This window comes from Chlorocebus sabaeus, chromosome 3, assembly GCF_047675955.1.
Source record: "Chlorocebus sabaeus isolate Y175 chromosome 3, mChlSab1.0.hap1, whole genome shotgun sequence".
Taxonomy (NCBI): domain Eukaryota; kingdom Metazoa; phylum Chordata; class Mammalia; order Primates; family Cercopithecidae; genus Chlorocebus; species Chlorocebus sabaeus.
This window is the reverse complement of record NC_132906.1, coordinates 80429048-80447142: the sequence shown is the minus strand read 5'-3', so window position 1 is coordinate 80447142 and position 18095 is coordinate 80429048. Positions and strand designations below refer to the sequence as shown.

The window sequence follows — 18095 nt, the reverse complement described above, 5'->3', positions numbered from 1 at the left end:
AAACTCAGACATGGGCCGGGCACAGTGGCTCACGCCTATAATCCTAGCACTTTGGGAGGCCCTGGTGGGAGGATAGCTTGAGGCCAGGAGTTCAACACCAAGCTGGGCCACAAAGCAAGACCTCCCCCCACCCCACCTGCGACTCCCGCCTCTACAAGAAATTTAAAAATTAGCTGGGCATGGTGGTGTGCCCTGTAGTCCCAGCTATCCAGGAGGCTGAGGTGGGAGGATGGCTTGAGCCAAGGAGGTCAAGGCTCCAGCCTGGGTGACAAAGTGAGTCCCCCTCCCACCCCCCAAAAAACCCTCAGACACAAGTTCTTCATGTGCTGTGGTTTTTCCTGGAAGCAGGGATAGACAGACTCAGACGTGAGCGTCTCCGTCAGCACACTGTTGGACATGTCGCGCTTCATTAAGTTAACGTGCACGAGCAGCTTAACCATTCTTCTGAGGGTAAACGTAAGTAATGCTGCTGTTGAAGATTTTGGGCAGCATATACCATTTTCCAAATTTAAAATGTAGTATAGATGCCTAAAAGTCGAAATAATTGGTTTTAACAAGTTTGGATATTTTTGTGGCTTTCGATTTGTATGCCAAATTGCTTGCCATTGATTCAAGTGGCAGTCCAGGTTTCCAAATTAGTCATAGTTAGATGTCTGGCGGGAGAGCCAGCAGGCAGGAAGACCATGTGGGAGCCCCCTACAGAAGTCCTGGGGAGAAGAGATCGCTTTAGACTAATCGAAAGTTAGGAGGGGTGGAGGGGACACAGGGTGCTGAGAGCCCAGGAACCATATACTCTGGGTTGCGACTGGATTTAGGAGGGTCCAAAGAGGGGATCCTAAGGAGCTGGGTGACCCTCGTGCCCCTGGCATGGCTGCCTGGGAGGATGCCCGCGTTTTTTTTCTTTTGATACAGAGTCTCGCTCTGTCACCGAGACTAACGATCTTGCTCCCTGCAACTTCGCCCTCCCAGGTTCAAATGATTCTCCTGCCTCGCCTCCCGAGTAGCTGGGACTACAGGTGCGGGCCATGGCGCCCAGCGAGTTTTTGTATTTTTAGTAGAGATGGGGTTTCACCATGCTGGCCGGGCTGGTCTCGAACTCTGCCTGCCTTGGGCTCCCAAAGTGATGGGATTACAGGCGTGAGCCACTGTGCCCGGCCCGCATGTTTGTTCTTGATGGTGCTGTATTGGCCGCCTTCCTTGGAAGCCAGGAGGGTGATATGTGGGTTGTGTTCAGATGGGGCTGGCAGAGGTTTTCTCAGTGAACTTCCCGTGGTACACAGTGGTGTGCAGAAGCAGGTGTTCGCTCCTCGGTGCTGGCTGCTGCCTGCTTATTGTCTGCCCCTGAACCTGAAAGCAAGTCCTTGGGCCTCTGAGTGAAATCAAGGCAAGCGCATCACCGACGTGGTCAGCAGAGACCGGCCTCTGCCGGGGCCTGCCTGCCAGTCACCGAGTACATTTAGCTAGTGGAGAGATGCTTGGAGGTCTGGAGGTGCATCCGTCAGAGATCATGTTCAGTAGCATAATAGAGTGACCGTAGTTAATAATTTACTGTGTTTCAAATTAGCCAGAAGAGAAGATTCGGAATATCCCAACACAAAGGAATGATCCGTGTTTGAGGTGAGAGGTATCCCAGCTACCCAGATTTGATTGTTACACACTGTATACTTAACACCAGAATATTACATGTACCGCCAAAATTATGTGCCCTTAAAAATGAGAAGACTCTGGGTCTGTATGGCCAGGAGACAGCCTGCTTTGAAAATAGCAGTAGCTGTAACGAAATCTGAGAGGCCTGGGGGAAGCCGACAGATGTGGAATCACAGAAACTTGAGAGCCACCTGTTGGTGTGGAAGAACCATACCAACTGCTGCACGAGAGTCACGATAGCCACCTCTGTTCTTGCCTTTCCCCTCCTCCATCCTCCCTTCTTGTGTCTGCTCACTCCTGTCCTCCTGCCGCTGCCACAGTTCTGGGTGCTCGCCCACCCTGTGCTCCCGTGCATCTGCTTCCCCACTCCTAGGGGCAAGAGACTGGAATCAGTTGCATTTCTGCTGATTTTTAAGATAACGCAATGCAAAATAAAGCAAAGAGTCCAAGTTGTAGAGGGAAGGAAAATAGTATTACTTCTAACATCAGCTCTTCTGGGCTGACCCCTTCAGCATAAGATTTAGTAGAAAGAATTTAGAATAAGACTTGCTGGCAGCTTTTCATCTTCATTGAGAATAAGGAAATAGAATATGCTGTAGGCATCATTCCCGTGGTCTGCTGGGCTCGGGGGCTTCCAGTAGGGATTTCTGGTACTCACTAAGGCTGCAGGAACATGGTAAATGTGTCCTGTGGATAGTTAAAGAGCCCTGCAGCCACCACAACGATGCTTCAGCCTATGCATTTCCTTGCTGTAGAGTGAGTGTGAGATGTGTTCGATTCTCACTGAAGTTCTTGGAATAATGATGGATTACAATGCACCGTGAGAACAGCAGGAAAGCTGTGCCAGACTCAGGGTGTTCTCTACGTCCCCACGTCATCTTTTGCCAGCCCGTATAGGACTATATCCTGCCTCATTGTTGGCTTCTGTCCTGTTTGGGGATTGGTATCACCCGCTGTCAAAGTCTCATGAGCTGCCAAGTTCCTCTTAAGACGGCCTGGCTCTTCTCATTGACATGACATGTTCCAGGAATTCATTCCTTTGCCTAACCGCTTGGTTGTGCCACAGGCCTGTGCTGGGCAGGAGGAGGTGGGGCAGCTGGACCTGAGATGTCCTGGTGGGGGCCACATGGCTTCTGCAGATGTCTCCTCTAGGACATTTGGCAGAAAATGCAGGCACTAGAGAGACACGGTAAATGGCACCAGGAAGAAACCACCAGACAAATCCCGAATTTGGGACCTGTTTCTTCTTTAAGTTGATGCCACTGGGGAGACTGGGGAGAGGACTGTTCTAGGTTGGAAGAGCCTTAGCGACCTGACAAAGTACCCCGTGGACTTTGGATCCTGATTCAGATAAACAGTTCTTGAACAGCTGAGAACATTTAATTATACGTGACATTAAGGAATTCGTGCTAATTTCAGGCACTGATAGGTAGTGTAAAAAAAAAAAAAAAAAAAAAAAAAAAAGGTCCATATATTAGCACACTGAAGTACTCGAGGGGAAATGTCATGACAACGGATTGATTTTAAAATATACTCTGGGAACACATGGACTAAGCCTGTATGGCAAAATGTTAATAATCACTAAATTCATGCAGTAGGTAGATGAGGATGCATTATATTAATATTTCTCAGTTCTTTGTATGTTTGAACATTTTCATAATAAACTTTTAAGTTCTGGGCCCCTTGTGAGGCACCTTGTATGGCCACCTCCTCCTCCTCTTCCACCCCCATTCTACAGACGAGGGAAACAAGGCTCAGAGGTTAGCTCTTTCATCTAACGTCGCAGGACTTTGTAGAACTGGCATTTCAACCCAGGTCTCTTGAGACCAAGGTACCCACTTTCAACCTCACAGCTGTGCCCTGAGTTCTAAGCACTGCTGGAGGGGGTGACTCGCGAGCGTACACCCACTCCGGACTCCTCTCTGCTCACCTCTCTTACCCGTCCTGCTGGCTCCCGGGACTCCACGGGGAATGCCGAACGCATCCAGCAGGAGGCGTAGTAGGAGTGAATTGATAAGCCATCTCCATGTAGAGGCAGAAAACGTTTGGCATATTACAGTTTCTAATGTTGTTGTCTCTTTTGAAATTATAGCGAGGGCTTATGTTTTTAAATATTAGTTAAAAATACCTTTTTCAAAACCTCGGAAGTATTGAGACATGTTACCATTTTCCCCCTAAATACTGGGTATTGGAATTGATTCCTGCTTGGTGTTTGTAAAGATGCTTTTCTTGTTGCAGGCAGACATCTGGTCCCTGGGCATAACAGCCATTGAACTTGCAAGAGGGGAACCACCTCATTCCGAGCTGCACCCCATGAAAGTTTTATTCCTCATTCCAAAGAACAACCCGCCGACGTTGGAAGGAAACTACAGTAAACCCCTCAAGGAGTTTGTGGAGGCCTGTTTGAATAAGGAGCCGAGCTTTGTAAGTTCCCAGGGATCACCACATACTTCCTCATGTGTGGCTTGACTCGGCTGAGATACATCCTGTTGGGATTGCTTTAATCACTCTTTTCAGCTGTCTTCCTGGTATTATTCATTTTTCTTTTCCTAAATAAGTATGATTGACTTCTTTGGTTTGCAAATACATTTTAATTTTTAAGTATTAAAAATCTCCTTCTTTTAGATTTCCACCATCTCATACTTCATTGAATCTGAAGAATATTCTCCCTAATATTAAATGTGGAATCATAAATGTTTAATATTTATAGAGGATCAGGCCGTAAACTGCTACACTGTTTTTAGTAATGGCAGAGGTTAGCTGGAAACAAATGGCTAAACACGTCTTTAAAGTAAATGTTTTCACTTTCCAGGTGGCGTGTGTTAGGAAACAAAAGATTAGGAAATGTAACCAAGCCACCCTCTGCTTCCCCCACCCCTCCCCCTTCCTACCTACTTTCTCTTTTTAGGTTTAATAGACGCTGGCAGAGCTGTACAGCAGTAACGACTGTGTGGCTTTGCCTCGTTTTCTCTCTGAATTAGGACATTTCTTTGAAAGTTGTGTCTGTGTGTGTGTGTGTGTGTGTGTGTTGGTGTTGGAGGTAGCACCATATGTCCTTGTTTTGTTTGAGTTTTCCAGCAGAGTTAGCTGAAGGCCAAGCTGAGCCCCCCTTTTCTTAAGTCTTGTGTAAAAATGGGTGGTTACTTTTACAAGAGCACCATGGTTTCCTAATATGCCAGTTTTGGTAAAGGAATTAAATGAGGAATGCAACATTTTCTAAGCACCTCTGGGGAGATGCAGGCTGAGACCACCACACCAGCGTTTGATGACTACATCAGCATCTTGTGGTAGTGGGGCTTGTCCTGCATGCCGCGATGCTCTGCATTTTATTACATGATGGTGTTTGTGGCAGCCACCATGCACCAGCACTGGTGGAGATACGTGCAGGCATGTCTTCCCTTACAAAGCATGTGTCCAGTATGGGCTTATGCTCCAGCACACAGAGCTCCACCCCACAGCTACCGAGGAGCTGGCTGAGAGGCGAGACTACGAGCACTCCGGGGTAGCTGGGGTTTCACCCTTGGGTGAACAGGGAGGGAGAATACTCAAGGGTGATCCAGGTTTCTCATGAGTTTGAATCTGAAAACGTGCTTGGCTTTTGTAGTCAAGCTTTTGTAATTTGGAGTGAGTGAGAACTCGGTTCGACTGGGTGTTTGGGTGTTCCTGCTGTCTGTTCCAATTTGGGCCATGCTGGTTTCCTTGGGAAGCACATTCCCTGTCACTGTTGCCATCCTGAAGGCAGGCAGCTGACCAGGTGCTGAGCCCAGGGCATGGGTGAAGTCCTCAGCCCAGTCACAAGGGAAGGGAGGGACCTGGGAAACAGCCCTTCTCAACTGGGAAAGTTGGTGATGCAGAGTGCCCAGCTGCTCTTTCAGCAGACAGGAGAAAGGGCATCTCCTGGCTCCTTTCCGGTTTCTTTGAGAGAATTTCAAATTGACATTTCTATTATATGGTTGGATGTGGCCAAACGTTAATACAGAAAGTTAACAAAGTGGCCCAACATGGTGGCTCACACCTGTAATCCCAGCACTTTGGGAGGCCGAGGCGGGTGGATCACCTGAGGTCAGGAGTTCAAGACCAGCCTGGCCAACATGGTGAAATCCTGTCTCTACTAAAAATACAAAAAAATTGGGCGTGGTGGCGCAGGCCTGTAATCCTAGCTACCCAGGAGACTGAGGCAGGAGAATCGCTTGAACTGGGGAGGTGAGGTTGTAGTGAGCTGAGATCATGCCACTGCACTCCAGCCTGGGCAACAAGAGCAAAACTCCATCTCAAAAAAAGTTAAAGCAACACAGAACATACATTTTTGTCAGCTATTTGTCATAAAGTATTTCATAAGCTAGGAGATAAGCTCTCTTAAATGATCCCTGTGAAGCTCTGTGCAGAGGTTTCTGTGGAAATGCATTTATTAGGGACCTCCTTAGAAAGTCAGTGCTCTGCTCACCACGGTACCTGGAGCCCAGGCGTAGGTCCTGAGCGACTCCTTTGGGTGAGTCACGGTGAGAAGAGCTGCGGAGTAGAATTCCAGCCATCAGGTGTCAGTGTGGCGGGTTGACATTTTGAGGCAGAAGTCTGTCCTTTAGGGTGGGATCAAGAACTTCATCTCATATTTTGTTGTGTGTGTTTTTCCAGAGACCCACTGCTAAGGAGTTACTGAAGCACAAGTTTATACTGCGCAATGCAAAGAAAACTTCCTACTTGACTGAGCTCATTGATAGGTACAAGAGATGGAAGGCCGAGCAGAGCCACGACGACTCGAGCTCCGAGGATTCAGACGCGTAAGTTGGCCCCTGAGCGCCCCGAGCATGTGTGTGGGAGGGACCCACTGGTCTTTGTCACTTGTTTGGTGTGGGTTTCGTTTTCTGTTGAGTTTTTTTTTAGACAATCCAGGCTGGTGGCGGTTGCTGTGTTAGACACATCCTGGGCCTGTTGGGGAGCTGAGCCTCTGGATGTTGCTGGTGGAATTTCTACGAGTGAACTCTGTGGTAGAGCTGTGCATAGGGAACTGGACCTGGCTCTTGGATTCTGTTTTGTTTTGTTCGGTTCTGCTCTGTTTTGTTTTCCATTACACTTTCTGTTCTTAAAATCATGATCAGGTGAAACTGCTTTACATGGATGTCTGAAAGGCCAGAAATGCACGTGTTTGTGATTCTCTGTTGTGTCTGGTAGAAACTTCTGTACCAGTGGTGACTTTCTGAGAACTGCTGTCAAGTTCGGCATCTAGGAATTCCCTTGGCTTAAGAGGCGAAGTGGGGCTGGAGTCATTTGTGTGGCGAGGGCTGGGGAAGGCGGTCGGGCAGGCTTGTGTCTGGAAGTCCAAGCCTGGGCTCGTCTGTTCTCGTGCATGCCTTGGCAGGAGTCAAACTTGGCCCACAGTGCAGGTCCATGCGCCAGGCCAGATGAATGAGGATTTCCGGGGGTGACACCCTAAGTGGTTTTTCAGTGTCTCTAGGTGATTGCAGTTTAAAGCCAAGTTTGAGACCACTGCCCTCGGAAGTTCTTGAGGTACTCCCATTGGGAGATTGCCGGGGTAGCAACAGGGATGACAAGATAAAGAGACTGGAGAGAGGTTTGGAGAGCCAGGACGTGGCGGTGGATTTGGGTGAAGGAGGGAAGCCCGTGTTCCAGGCTTGGGCAGCGTGGCCGCAGGCGTTGTGATGTGTGGTGCAGGAAGCCGAGTGTGGGGTGGACTGTGTATGAGTCTGAGTTGTCCAGGAGGAGACGTCCTGTGTGAAGTGGCACCGAGGTGTGGTGTTCAGGTGAGAAAGCTGGGCAGGTGAAGTGGGCTTAGGCGCCACTGCTCTGTGGAGGTCACTGGAGCCAAGAGAACAAAGGGTGTTAGTCGGGGTGTGTGGGGGAGTGAGGCCGGCCCCTAGGGAAGCCGGTGTGAGGGTGAGGCTCCACCTGTGAATGAGAGGGGAGAGGTGTGGCCGAGGGGCGGGAGGAGGTGCAGGCTCAGTGGGGCCACAGGCGTCAGGATGATGAGCAGGGCCAAGGGCTTATTGCCTCTGAGGCCCACGCAGGACAGGGAGTCATCAGCACACATCTCATGATGGGGGAGAGAGTGCTCGGAGGGACACCGGCGGGCTTTGGAGCGAGTGGAGGGTACCAAATAGAGGCAGTGAGTGTTGGATCCTAGAACCGGGGCTGAGAGACAGCCGAGGTGAGGCCAAAGTGTTGGAATGACAGGCGTGAGCCACCACACCCAACACAGGGACATCTGCTTTCCTGGTGAGAGGAGGAGCCCAGCAGAGAGAAGCTGACGCCCCAGAGATGGGCTCCCAGGGACGTGGGGGAGGTGTCCTCCAGGAGGAGGAGGAGAGTGGGCACGCACACGCTGGCACACCAGGGAGGTGCGGGAACCACCTCGCGATGGTCTCGTCTCTGTGAGGGAGGAGGCAGGGGAGTCTTTGGAAAATCCCCGAGGGGCTGGACAAGGGTGTTATGGTGGGGACTTGGGGCTGGTGGGCGTGGGTTCGGAGGTCCCCAGGCGGCCTCTCCCTGAGCGTCCCAGCGCCGCCAGAGCAGATGTGTGAGCGCTGATGGGATCTCCCTGCGTGTCTGTGTTAAGGGAAACAGATGGCCAGGCCTCAGGGGGCAGCGATTCTGGGGACTGGATCTTCACAATCCGGGAAAAAGATCCCAAGAATCTGGAGAATGGAGCTCTTCAGCCTTCGGACTTGGACAGAAATAAGGTACGTCTGCTCCCTCCAGAATGGCCACACTGACCTCAGTCTGCAGTGTTTTGGAGGCACTTGTGTGTGAAGCTTGCTGTGGGTGCGGGTGGCAGCTATCATGGAATTTTGTTGCTAGGGGATGGACGGATCAAGAGCTTTAGTTCTGTCTGGTGATCCAGGTGTTCACACCGGGGAGTCTGGCCTCTGGTCTGTTCTGTGCCACTCCATTCTGTTCTCTGCAGCCCTGCGGTCAAGTTAGGATGTCATGACATGTGGCAATGTCATGGGGTTTGGGGGTGACCCGTGAAATGACTTCATAGCTCTCTTTGAGGGACTGTTGTGTATGTTGGGGTTACTTATATACATATCATAATTTTGTGATTGAGTTTTAAGGACCTTATAAATAAATGCATTCCTTTTGATATTTATGTAAAACAATTTTGATTAATTGGTTTTATGCCTGTTAAATTTATGAAAGGCCATATATTTAGGGTCTTTTGTAAAGCATAGTGGTGTAGTTTCTCTTAGGCAGGGTGGGCCAGTAGCTGTGCCCTGTTGATCCTACAAGTCCTGCTTTGATAAGTGAACAGGTGTTGAATGTCCAAATAGAGGTTGCAAAAGTAGAAACTCGGCCTCTGTCGTAGACAGCACTTGGAATGGCCAATCTTGACCTGATTTCTATTTCCAGGGTTTCATTAGTAAAGTACTTTTCTCTCTCTCTCTCTCTTTTTTTTTTTTTGAAACAGGGTCTCTGTCACCCAGGCTGGAGTGCAGTGGTGCCATCAGAGCTCACTGCAGCCTCAAACTCCTGGGCTCAAGCGATCCTCCCACCTCAGCCTCCTGAGTAACTGGGATTGCAGGCATGTGACACCATGCCCAGTTTATTTAAAACTTTTTATTTTTATTTTTGTCTTTTTTTTAGAAACCGGGTCTCACTATGTTGCCCAGGCTGGTCTCAAACTCTTGGGCTCAAGTGATCCTCCTGCCTCGGCTTCCCAAAGTGTTGGAATGACAGGCGTGAGCCATCACGTCCAACCAGTAAAGCACTTCTGCGTAGATAGCGAGACGAGGCAGTTCACCACCTGTGCCCACGCAAAGTCCCCTTCCACATGGAACCCAGATGCCGGTGTCCCTGGCGCGTGGGTTTTGCATGTCACTGCAGATGAGACTTTGAAGTCTAGCGAGAGGCAGCCAATAGTCTTCTTCAGCTGTCATGGCGCGCAGAGGGCGTTTCCTCAGCGTGAAGTGTAGGGGTGAGAGGTTCATTGCATTATTGCCGACGTGAACGTGAACTGTTTCTGATGACCTTTTTTTCCTCTCCCCCAAGATGAAAGACATCCCAAAGAGGCCTTTCTCTCAGTGTTTATCTACAATTATTTCTCCTCTCTTTGCAGAGGTAGGTACCTGGCTGACCTTTTTGGAGTGGGAGGGAAGAGGGAGGGAGAAGCTGGACACACTTCAGTGGTGATGTTGCCAGTAAGAGTTGGGGACATGAAGACAAACTGGCAAAGGCTCAGAAAGCCTGCATGGTGCCTTCCCAAAGGCTGTCAGCGTCAGGCACCACCTTGCACCTCCCACTGTCCTGGACGATGGCCACTCCGCCACAGCCTGGAGTGTGCAGACTGGATGACAGTGACCCAGCCTGAGACCCTGTGTCACCCGTTACACTGCTTTTTAGCAAATCTCATTGGGTGCAGCCTGCTTCCTTTGCCTCAGACCAATTTCTGGCCATGTGAAAAGCAGATTCTTTCTTCTAAGGAGACGTTGGATGCGCTGGAATCCTCTGGTCTCCCCTGAGCCACATGTTTCACCAAAGTCCCTCCTCTGCTCAGCAGTGCTGTGCTCCCGGCTGGGCCTCCCCGTGCCGTGCCCAGCCTCTGCCTGCCAGAGGAAAGTGCTCCCGGCTGGGCCTCCCCGTGCCGTGCCCAGCCTCTGCCTGCCAGAGGAAAGTGCTCCCGGCTGGGCCTCCCCGTGCCGCGCCCAGCCTCTGCTCAGCCTCTGCCTGCCAGAGGAAAGTGCTCCCGGCTGTGTTTTGAGAGATTTTCAAAAGTAGGCTTTATAAGAATGACGGTTGTTCTGCATCTGGTTAGTAGCGGATTTAAAAATAAGTTGGAAGTCCCCCCTTTTCTTGTTGTGCCCCTTCCTGGCTGAGGTTGCCTTTGAGGTATTCACTGTGGGCCACACACACATCTGTGTGCATGGGGATCGCCCTCTTTGGGCAGCTTTCCACTGCGGCTGTGTTTGGGGGCCCTGGTCCTTGAAGGGAAGGCCCTCGGGGGAGGAAGCATGGTAGGAGCTCATTCCCCTCTTCTGTGCCTGCGTCATGCAGTGGGGAATCCCTGGCCGTGGGCTGTGCCCAGCCTGCCAGTGCCTCTTCCCAGCCCTGCAGTGAGCCTGCACCTGTTGCCCTGCCCTGGAGGGTTTGTCTGAGGGCCTCTGACCTGGCAAGTTTCAGGGCCCAGTGTGAGCAGGGCTGTGGCCGGAGCCCGAGGCCTCACCTGCAGCTTCCTGTGGGAAACAGCCGAGCCCGCTGGTGTCGGGGAAGCCACAGGGCACGGGGAGGCCGTGCTGGATGTCTGGCTTCAGCCCTGGCTCATGGTTCTGGGCACCTGTGTTCTTCCTACCTAGGATGTCCAGGTTGAGTGCCAGCCTGCTCTTCATTTTGTCCCATGGGAGTTGGCCTTGTGGGATTCCCAGGCTGCGCTCCTGTGGCTCTGCCATTGGCCTCTGGAATCGGGTCAGTCAGGCAGTTAGGGAAAGTGCATGGACTTTTTCATTTACCTGAGGCAGTTTATTTTTTTACTGGGCCCATGAAGGAACTTTGACATAAGTATTCAGGACATATCCTAAATGCAGTCGTATCCTGGATTTTCCAGCTAACCAAATGTATCTTTCCCAATGTATTTTTATGAATGCATTTCCCAATGTATTTTTATGAATGATATTTGCTACCCTAGAGTTCAGAGTGTTTAATGTGCATTATTTCATACAATACTTGCAGAAGCTCAATAGAAGGATTATAGCCCCATGTTTACAGATGAGGCCATTGAGGAGACGGGCGTTGACGTCCCTGCTTTCCTTCAGGGAGCACAGGTCAGGTTGCTCCGTGAAGTCAGTGGTGGGTCCAGTACGTTCCACACAGTGAGGGGACTGGCCCTCTCCCAGGGGAGACCTTCTGCTGCCTTTGCTCCTTTGAGACTTAGAGGCGGGACACGGGCAGGAGGGAGAGTACCGGATTGTACATGACCCTCTCGGGACTTGTAAATACTGTGAAGTGATTGGGAGTCCTAGACAAACACAAGTGGCCATCTCGGGGCCGGCGGGGTGGGCCCTCTGGGACAGCCAGAGCTTCAGGGACAAATGCTCTCCGCACCCACTGGCCCCGTAAGGTCAGACTTTCTAGTTCCTGCCTGCCCCTTCAGCAGTGGAGAGAGAAGCTGTGGCTCTCAGGGCAGGGCTGGGTTTGGAAATGACAGCATGTGTTCAACAACCTGCAAACCAAGCTGAATGTCGCCTGAGATGCTTCTTCCCTGAAAAGGAGGCGGTGTCCATCGTCTCTGGAGCCACCACGAAGAGCCTCTTCTGTCGAGTTCTGAGCCATGCTGTATCTTGATTGAACAGCTCTTACTTTCACAGTTCACATTTCCGGGCCTTCCAGAGAGAGACTTAGAGTTGACCTTTAACCTAGGGAAGTGCCTGAAGGCACTGTTGTGATTTCTCTTGGGAGTAGAGGAAGGACACTGGAGATTCCCAGAATTTAAGGCTGCCACTTACATGAAATGGAATATTTTGACACTACTGTGGATCACAAAGGCAGTTTGCTGGAGTTTAAGAACCAACCCATTAACATGAGGAAGTAAGCTTTGACGGCCCACGTGCCAGTTTCATATTGAGATTAGATTAACTTACGATAGCCTTTGAAATTGCTTTTCTGGTACAAGGTTGTGGTTGAAATGGGAAAAGAGCACAGAGAGGACAGTCCATCATGGTGAGACTCGGGAGAGGCACACAGAGAGCTAGTCGTCTCTGTTCTGGCCTAGAACAGTCATGATTATGGTCTGACGATTGCCCTGTCTATACATAACTGCTCTCAGAGCATTTGAATCACCTTTCTTCAAAAGGAATCTGGGCCGGGCGCAGTGGCTCACGCCTGTAATCCCAACACTTTGAGGCCAAGGCGGGCGAATCACTTGAGGTCAGGAGTTCGAGACTAGCCAACATGGTGAAACCCTGTCTTATTAAAAATACAAAAATTAGCTGGACGTGGTGGCAGGGGTCTGTAATCCCAGCTACTTGGGAGGCTGGGGCAGGAGAATTGCTTGAACCCAGGAGGCGGAGGTTGCTGTGAGTTGAGATCGTGCCACTGTACTCCAGTGTGGGCAACAAAGCCAGACCCTATCTCAAAAAAAAAAAAAACAAAAAACCAGGGATCTGAAGTGGCCTGGATTCCGAGTCAGAGCCATTCCCGGACACCCCGGGGCTGGGGTGGTGTCGTGGTCCCTGCGCTGTGTTGCTCCTGGAAAAGCATGCTTCCCGGTTCTGCAGCTGGTGCACCTCACACTGTTGTTCCTGTTCGTGTGTTTTCAGTTGAAGGAGAAGAGCCAGGCATGCGGCGGGAACTTGGGGTCCATTGAAGAGCTGCGAGGGGCCATCTACCTAGCGGAGGAGGCGTGCCCCGGCATCTCCGACACCATGGTGGCCCAGCTCGTGCAGCGGCTCCAGAGGTAACTACTTCCGGGGTCCCCCTGGGCTGGGGAAGGAGAGGCCTGCACTTGGCCTGGGACTCGGTTGGTGAGTTTGGTACTTCGTTCTTGGCCTGTCTGTTTCTGTTGTCTTGCAGGCCTCAGGGTACACGCAGAGTTGAATTAGAGGAGACTTTGTTGAATTCTAGAAGTCAGTGTGAGTGAAGGATCTGAATCTGGAAACTGCTGGAAAAGCCTGCAGGACTTTGTGCATTTGTAGCTGTTGCCACACAAATACAGGGTGGTGGTGAAATATCTGTTTCCTCTTAATTATGCAGCTTAATTATTGGCCAGAGAGTGATCGTTCTTAGCCAGATGTGTGTAACTGTCTCTCTGGTTTTTGGCTTTAAAGTCAATGTGAGAAATGCCAGCAGCTTTGGTGTGGTCACCTCGGCGGGAGCAGGCGCAGGTGTGTTCGCTGTCTGTGTGTGTCTTATCTGGAAGCCTCCTTGGTAGGGGCTCATCTGTGCCAGCCTGTAGGGAGCTTTTGTCCCTGCCCAGTGGCCCCACCTGTTACACACACTGTGGGTGAGGACTCAGTGGGGTGATGGCTTCGCCCTCCCTGCCCCCTCCCAGCTTGTTGTAGGAGTAACCATGGAAACCAAGCCCCTCCTGGCTGCCATGGGCACAGGTGCAGGTGTTTGGAGGCTGTGGACGTGTGCTGGGCAGCTGCTCTGTGTGACCCAAGGGTGATTTGTCACTGGCCTGTCCTTCCCCCCGCCGGAGGACCAGGCGTGCTGCTGCCTTGACATTCATCTTCAGGTGTCCAGGCTGATGCCCCTACCAAAGCTGGCTGAGCCTCTGTGATGATGACGGGGATTTCCAGGTCTTCCCTGAGATGCGTCCCACCTGACAGTACATAAAGAAGTTGTGTGCGTGTGAGGTCCCTTTTGCTATCTGGGAGTGACTGAAGGGGCTGCCTACCGTCCTGTGAAGAGCCCCTCTAAGTGGGGATGGCAGGAGAAAACCACAGCTCTGATACTTCCGGCTTATGCTTCTGAACTCGGGTTCCTTAGTATGTCATTTCAACTTTTTAAGTTGCTAGAAAATAAAAATGATTTATTGGCTGCCTTTAATTTTGAGGCAATTGAAGGATGATCCTTCCCTCCTTTGATACCCAAAACAATATAGGAGTACAGGAAAATAGAATGAAAAAGTCATCCATCTTTCGCCTGAACACAAATTTTTTGATTTCTCAAACTTAGTATCACATACCTCAGGCTGGTGACACTATTTCTCATTAGAAAGAGCCTTATAATAAAGCAAATAGAACAAAACCAGAAACTCGCAGGATTGTTACTGTCTTGTTCGGTGTTTTGTTTTCTGCTTTTGTAGTATTACTTTTAGAACCAGTACTTTCCACATTGTTCAGAATTGCCTGAAATTGTTATGAACTGTTTGTTTATATACATGACTTGATTTCCCCAGGAGCTCCAGGGCAGAGCATCTGGCATGTATGTGTTGAACTGATCCATGTTTCCCATTTCCAGACCCCTGTCTCTCTGTTCCTCTTCTTTCAGTTGTTAAGGCAAGTTGATCTGTACTAGTGCTGGCCAGTAGAAGTACAGTGGGGGCCACATGCAGAATTTTACGTTCTCTGCTGGATGTGGTGGCTCACGCCTGTAATCCCAATGCTTTGGGAGGCCCAGGCAGGAGGATCACTTGAGGCCAAGTGTTTGAGGCCAGCCTGGGCAAAATAGCAAGACCCTGTCTCTACCCCAAAAAAAAAAAAAAAATTTAGCCAGGCATGGTGACTTGTACCTGTGGTCCTAGCTACTTGGGAGGCTGAGGCTGTAGAATTTCTCAAGCTGAGGAGTTCGAGGCTACGGCTATGATCACCTCTGCACTCCAGGGTGGGCAACAGAGTGAGACCCTGACTCTAAAAACCCAACAAAAAGAGAATTTTACATTTTCTCATAGCCATATTTTTAAAAAGCAAAATGAAGTGAAATTACTTTTAACAATACATTTTTAACCTGCCAGATCCAAAGTATTATTTCAACATTAATACCAACAATCATCAATAAGATATTTTACATTTTTGGGGAGACCGTCTTTGGAATTGATGTGTCCTTTACACTCAGCACATCTCTATTCACAGGCAGCACATTGCACTTGCTCACTAGGCATCGTGGCTGGGGATGACCCTCTTTACCCTCGTGCGGGTCTGTAGCTACCTGATGTCTGTGTTGTGTTTAAAACTTTACTTTGCAGTGACGCACAGGGGAGGCCGAGTCGGCACTCTCTTGCCTTTGTCTGTGATGACTGCCCCTCTTTCCTCCTCTGTCCTCAGACGACCTACCTCTTGGGGTGCTTATCGTCTCCCTGCAGGCTTGGCTGTGGCGCCCACTTCTCCCTTCCCTGCTCCTGAAGCTCCCACTGAGTGTTCACCTCTGCTGGCTGCCAAAACCACGGGGCCATGGCTTAGACTTCCTGCCAGTTTTGCTCCAAACACGTTATTTCAGTGGATGACTGTAGGAAAAATGAGAGCTGCCTCTCGTCAGAAGCATTTTCACAGCTTACTATGTCGTCATGTATGGATCCATTTTTTAGAATTTCTGTGGTACTTATTTCTGTCTCAGCTGGAATTAATGTTTGGATTCTTTTATGTGACATCAACTCATCCTGTGATTTAGTCATTTGTATTTCTTTATAATTGAGTCTTAGGCTCCGTGGCTAACACGTGCTTTTGGGAGGACCTTATGTAACCATTCGTTCTCTGGGAAGGTGCCAAGTATTTCAAATGCCTTAAAAGAGGAGCTCTAGATGGGAACGTTTGAGATTAGCCTCGCCAAATACGTCCTCAGCCATCTCTCCCGGACCTGTGACTTGGAGTCTGCTGTAAAATGGTTGAGGGAATCGTGGTCATGAGGGGACCCCGTCCTCACCCTTTTTTGTATTCTAGAGACAATCTTGTAGAATTTTTGGAAGACACAGAAATTACCCATGATCCCACCACCGTAGCCCAAATCTCATCATCTTTGGGTGCATTGCCTTCTGTTGTCATCCCAGGTTATAAACTTACTGAATTCTCTTATCTACCTTATAGTGCAGATAAGATTTTTTAGAATTTCTGTAGTACTTATTTAGGATACAGAAGTTGTGCATGTAAACTATACTTACATAGCGCACATATACAGGTTGAATAGCCCAAATCCCCAATCTGAAACTTTTTGAGCACTAGCGTGAGGCTCAAAGGAACTGCTCTCTGGGCCATGTCAGATTTTGGATTTGGGGATGCACACTGGTAAGTATAATGCAGATATTCCCAGATGCAAAGCCAGAAGCATTTCAGATAAGGGATGCCCAACCTGTAATTTTGTATGTACTTTTAAACTTGTACATATTTTTAATATTGCTTTTATATATATACATAGATACAGATAATTACCAATTTTAGTCTGTGTTATTTCAGTTTGTATAATTTACTTAACTCATTCTGTACTGTTGGGCATCAGAGTTGTTTCCAAATTAGTGTAATTACGAAAATCCCAAGAGAGATTTTTGTGCAGACGGGTTGTTCCTGCTTTGGATCGTGTTTCGGAAGCAGTTCTAGGAAATAGATTCTTGGACTACATCACTATTTTTATAGCCAAAATGGGTTTCCTGCCCTCACATCGGGAATGTATATGCATCCCTGGAATCTTACTGTGTCATCGTGTATGGATTAATTTTCACTTTTTAACAATTGATCATAAGTAAAAAGATACTATTTCCTGTTTTATTCACATCTCTCCAGAGAGGTTGAACCCATTCTAGGTTTTTGTGACACACTCTGGAGTTTTTGTGTGAGAATCATGATCTTCTCAATCTTTATATGCATTCGTTTAAAATTAGACTTACCCATTGATATTTGCTCCAGTTATTTTTCTATGACTTGGAATTTCCTATGAAAACTTAAGATTTTGGTTACTATGTGAATTTCTACACAGGGATGAGAAATGACATGTATTCACTTCTCTCTCTCTCTTTTTCCCTAGATATTCTCTAAGTGGTGGAGGAACTTCATCCCACTGAAATTCCTTTGGCATTTGGGGTTTTGTTTTTCCTTTTTTCCTTCTTCATCCTCCTTCTTTTAAAAAGTCAACGAGAGCCTTCGCTGACTCCACTGAAGAGGTGCGCCACCGGGGGCCACCCCAACGCCGGGCGCCCGTCCAGGGACACACACAGTCTTCGCTGTGCCACAGCCAGATGAAGTCTCTCAGATGGGTGGGGAGGGTCAGCTCCTTCCAGCGATCATTTTATTTTATTTTATTACTTTGGTTTTTAATTTTAACCATAGTGCACATATTCAAGGAAAATGTCTTTAAACACAAAAACCCTGAAATGTATATTTGGGATTATGATAAGGCAACTAAAGACATGAAACCTCAGGAATCCTGCTTTAAGTTGATAGCTCCCTCTGGGAGCTGGAGAATCGCTCTGGTGGATGGCTGTACAGATTTGTATATAGTGTCATTTTTACGGAAACCCTTTCGGCGTGCATAAGGAATCACTGTGTACAAATTGGCCAAGTGCTTCTGTAGATAACGTCAGTGGAGTAAATATTCGACAGGCCATAACTTGAGTCTATTGCCTTGCCTTTATTACATGTACATTTTGAATTCTGTGACCAGTGATTTGGGTTTTATTTTGTATTTGCAGGGTTTGTCATTAATAATAATTAATGCCCCTCTCTTACAGAACACTCCTATTTGTACCTCAACAAATGCAAATTTTCCTCGTTTGCCCTACGCCACTTTTGGTACACTTAGAGGTTGATTTCCTTTTTCATCGATGGTACTATTTCTTAGTGTTTTAAATTGGAACATATCTTGCCTCATGAAGCTTTAAATTATTATTTTCAGTTTCTCCCCATGAAGCGCTCTCGTCTGACATTTGTTTGGAATCGTGCCACTGCTGGTCTGCGCCAGATGTACCGTCCTTTCCAATACGATTTTCTGTTGCACCTTGTAGTGGATTCTGCATATCATCTTTCCCACCTAAAAATGTCTGAATGCTTACACGAATAAATTTTATAACACGCTTA

General features: G+C 48.7%; 1 protein-coding gene across 1 annotated transcript in view; it reads left to right on the top strand.

The window, feature by feature from the left end:
* STK24 (serine/threonine kinase 24) overlaps positions 1–18095 on the top strand; it is a 129337-nt gene extending 111242 nt beyond the window's left edge. Inside the window, exons 6-11 of the mRNA XM_007960725.3 lie at positions 3886–4071; positions 6280–6425; positions 8219–8342; positions 9652–9720; positions 12912–13048; positions 17047–18095. Of these exons, the coding sequence (XP_007958916.1) occupies positions 3886–4071; positions 6280–6425; positions 8219–8342; positions 9652–9720; positions 12912–13048; positions 17047–17083 (699 nt within the window). The 3' untranslated portion in view covers positions 17084–18095. The remainder of the gene's footprint in view (positions 1–3885; positions 4072–6279; positions 6426–8218; positions 8343–9651; positions 9721–12911; positions 13049–17046) is intronic.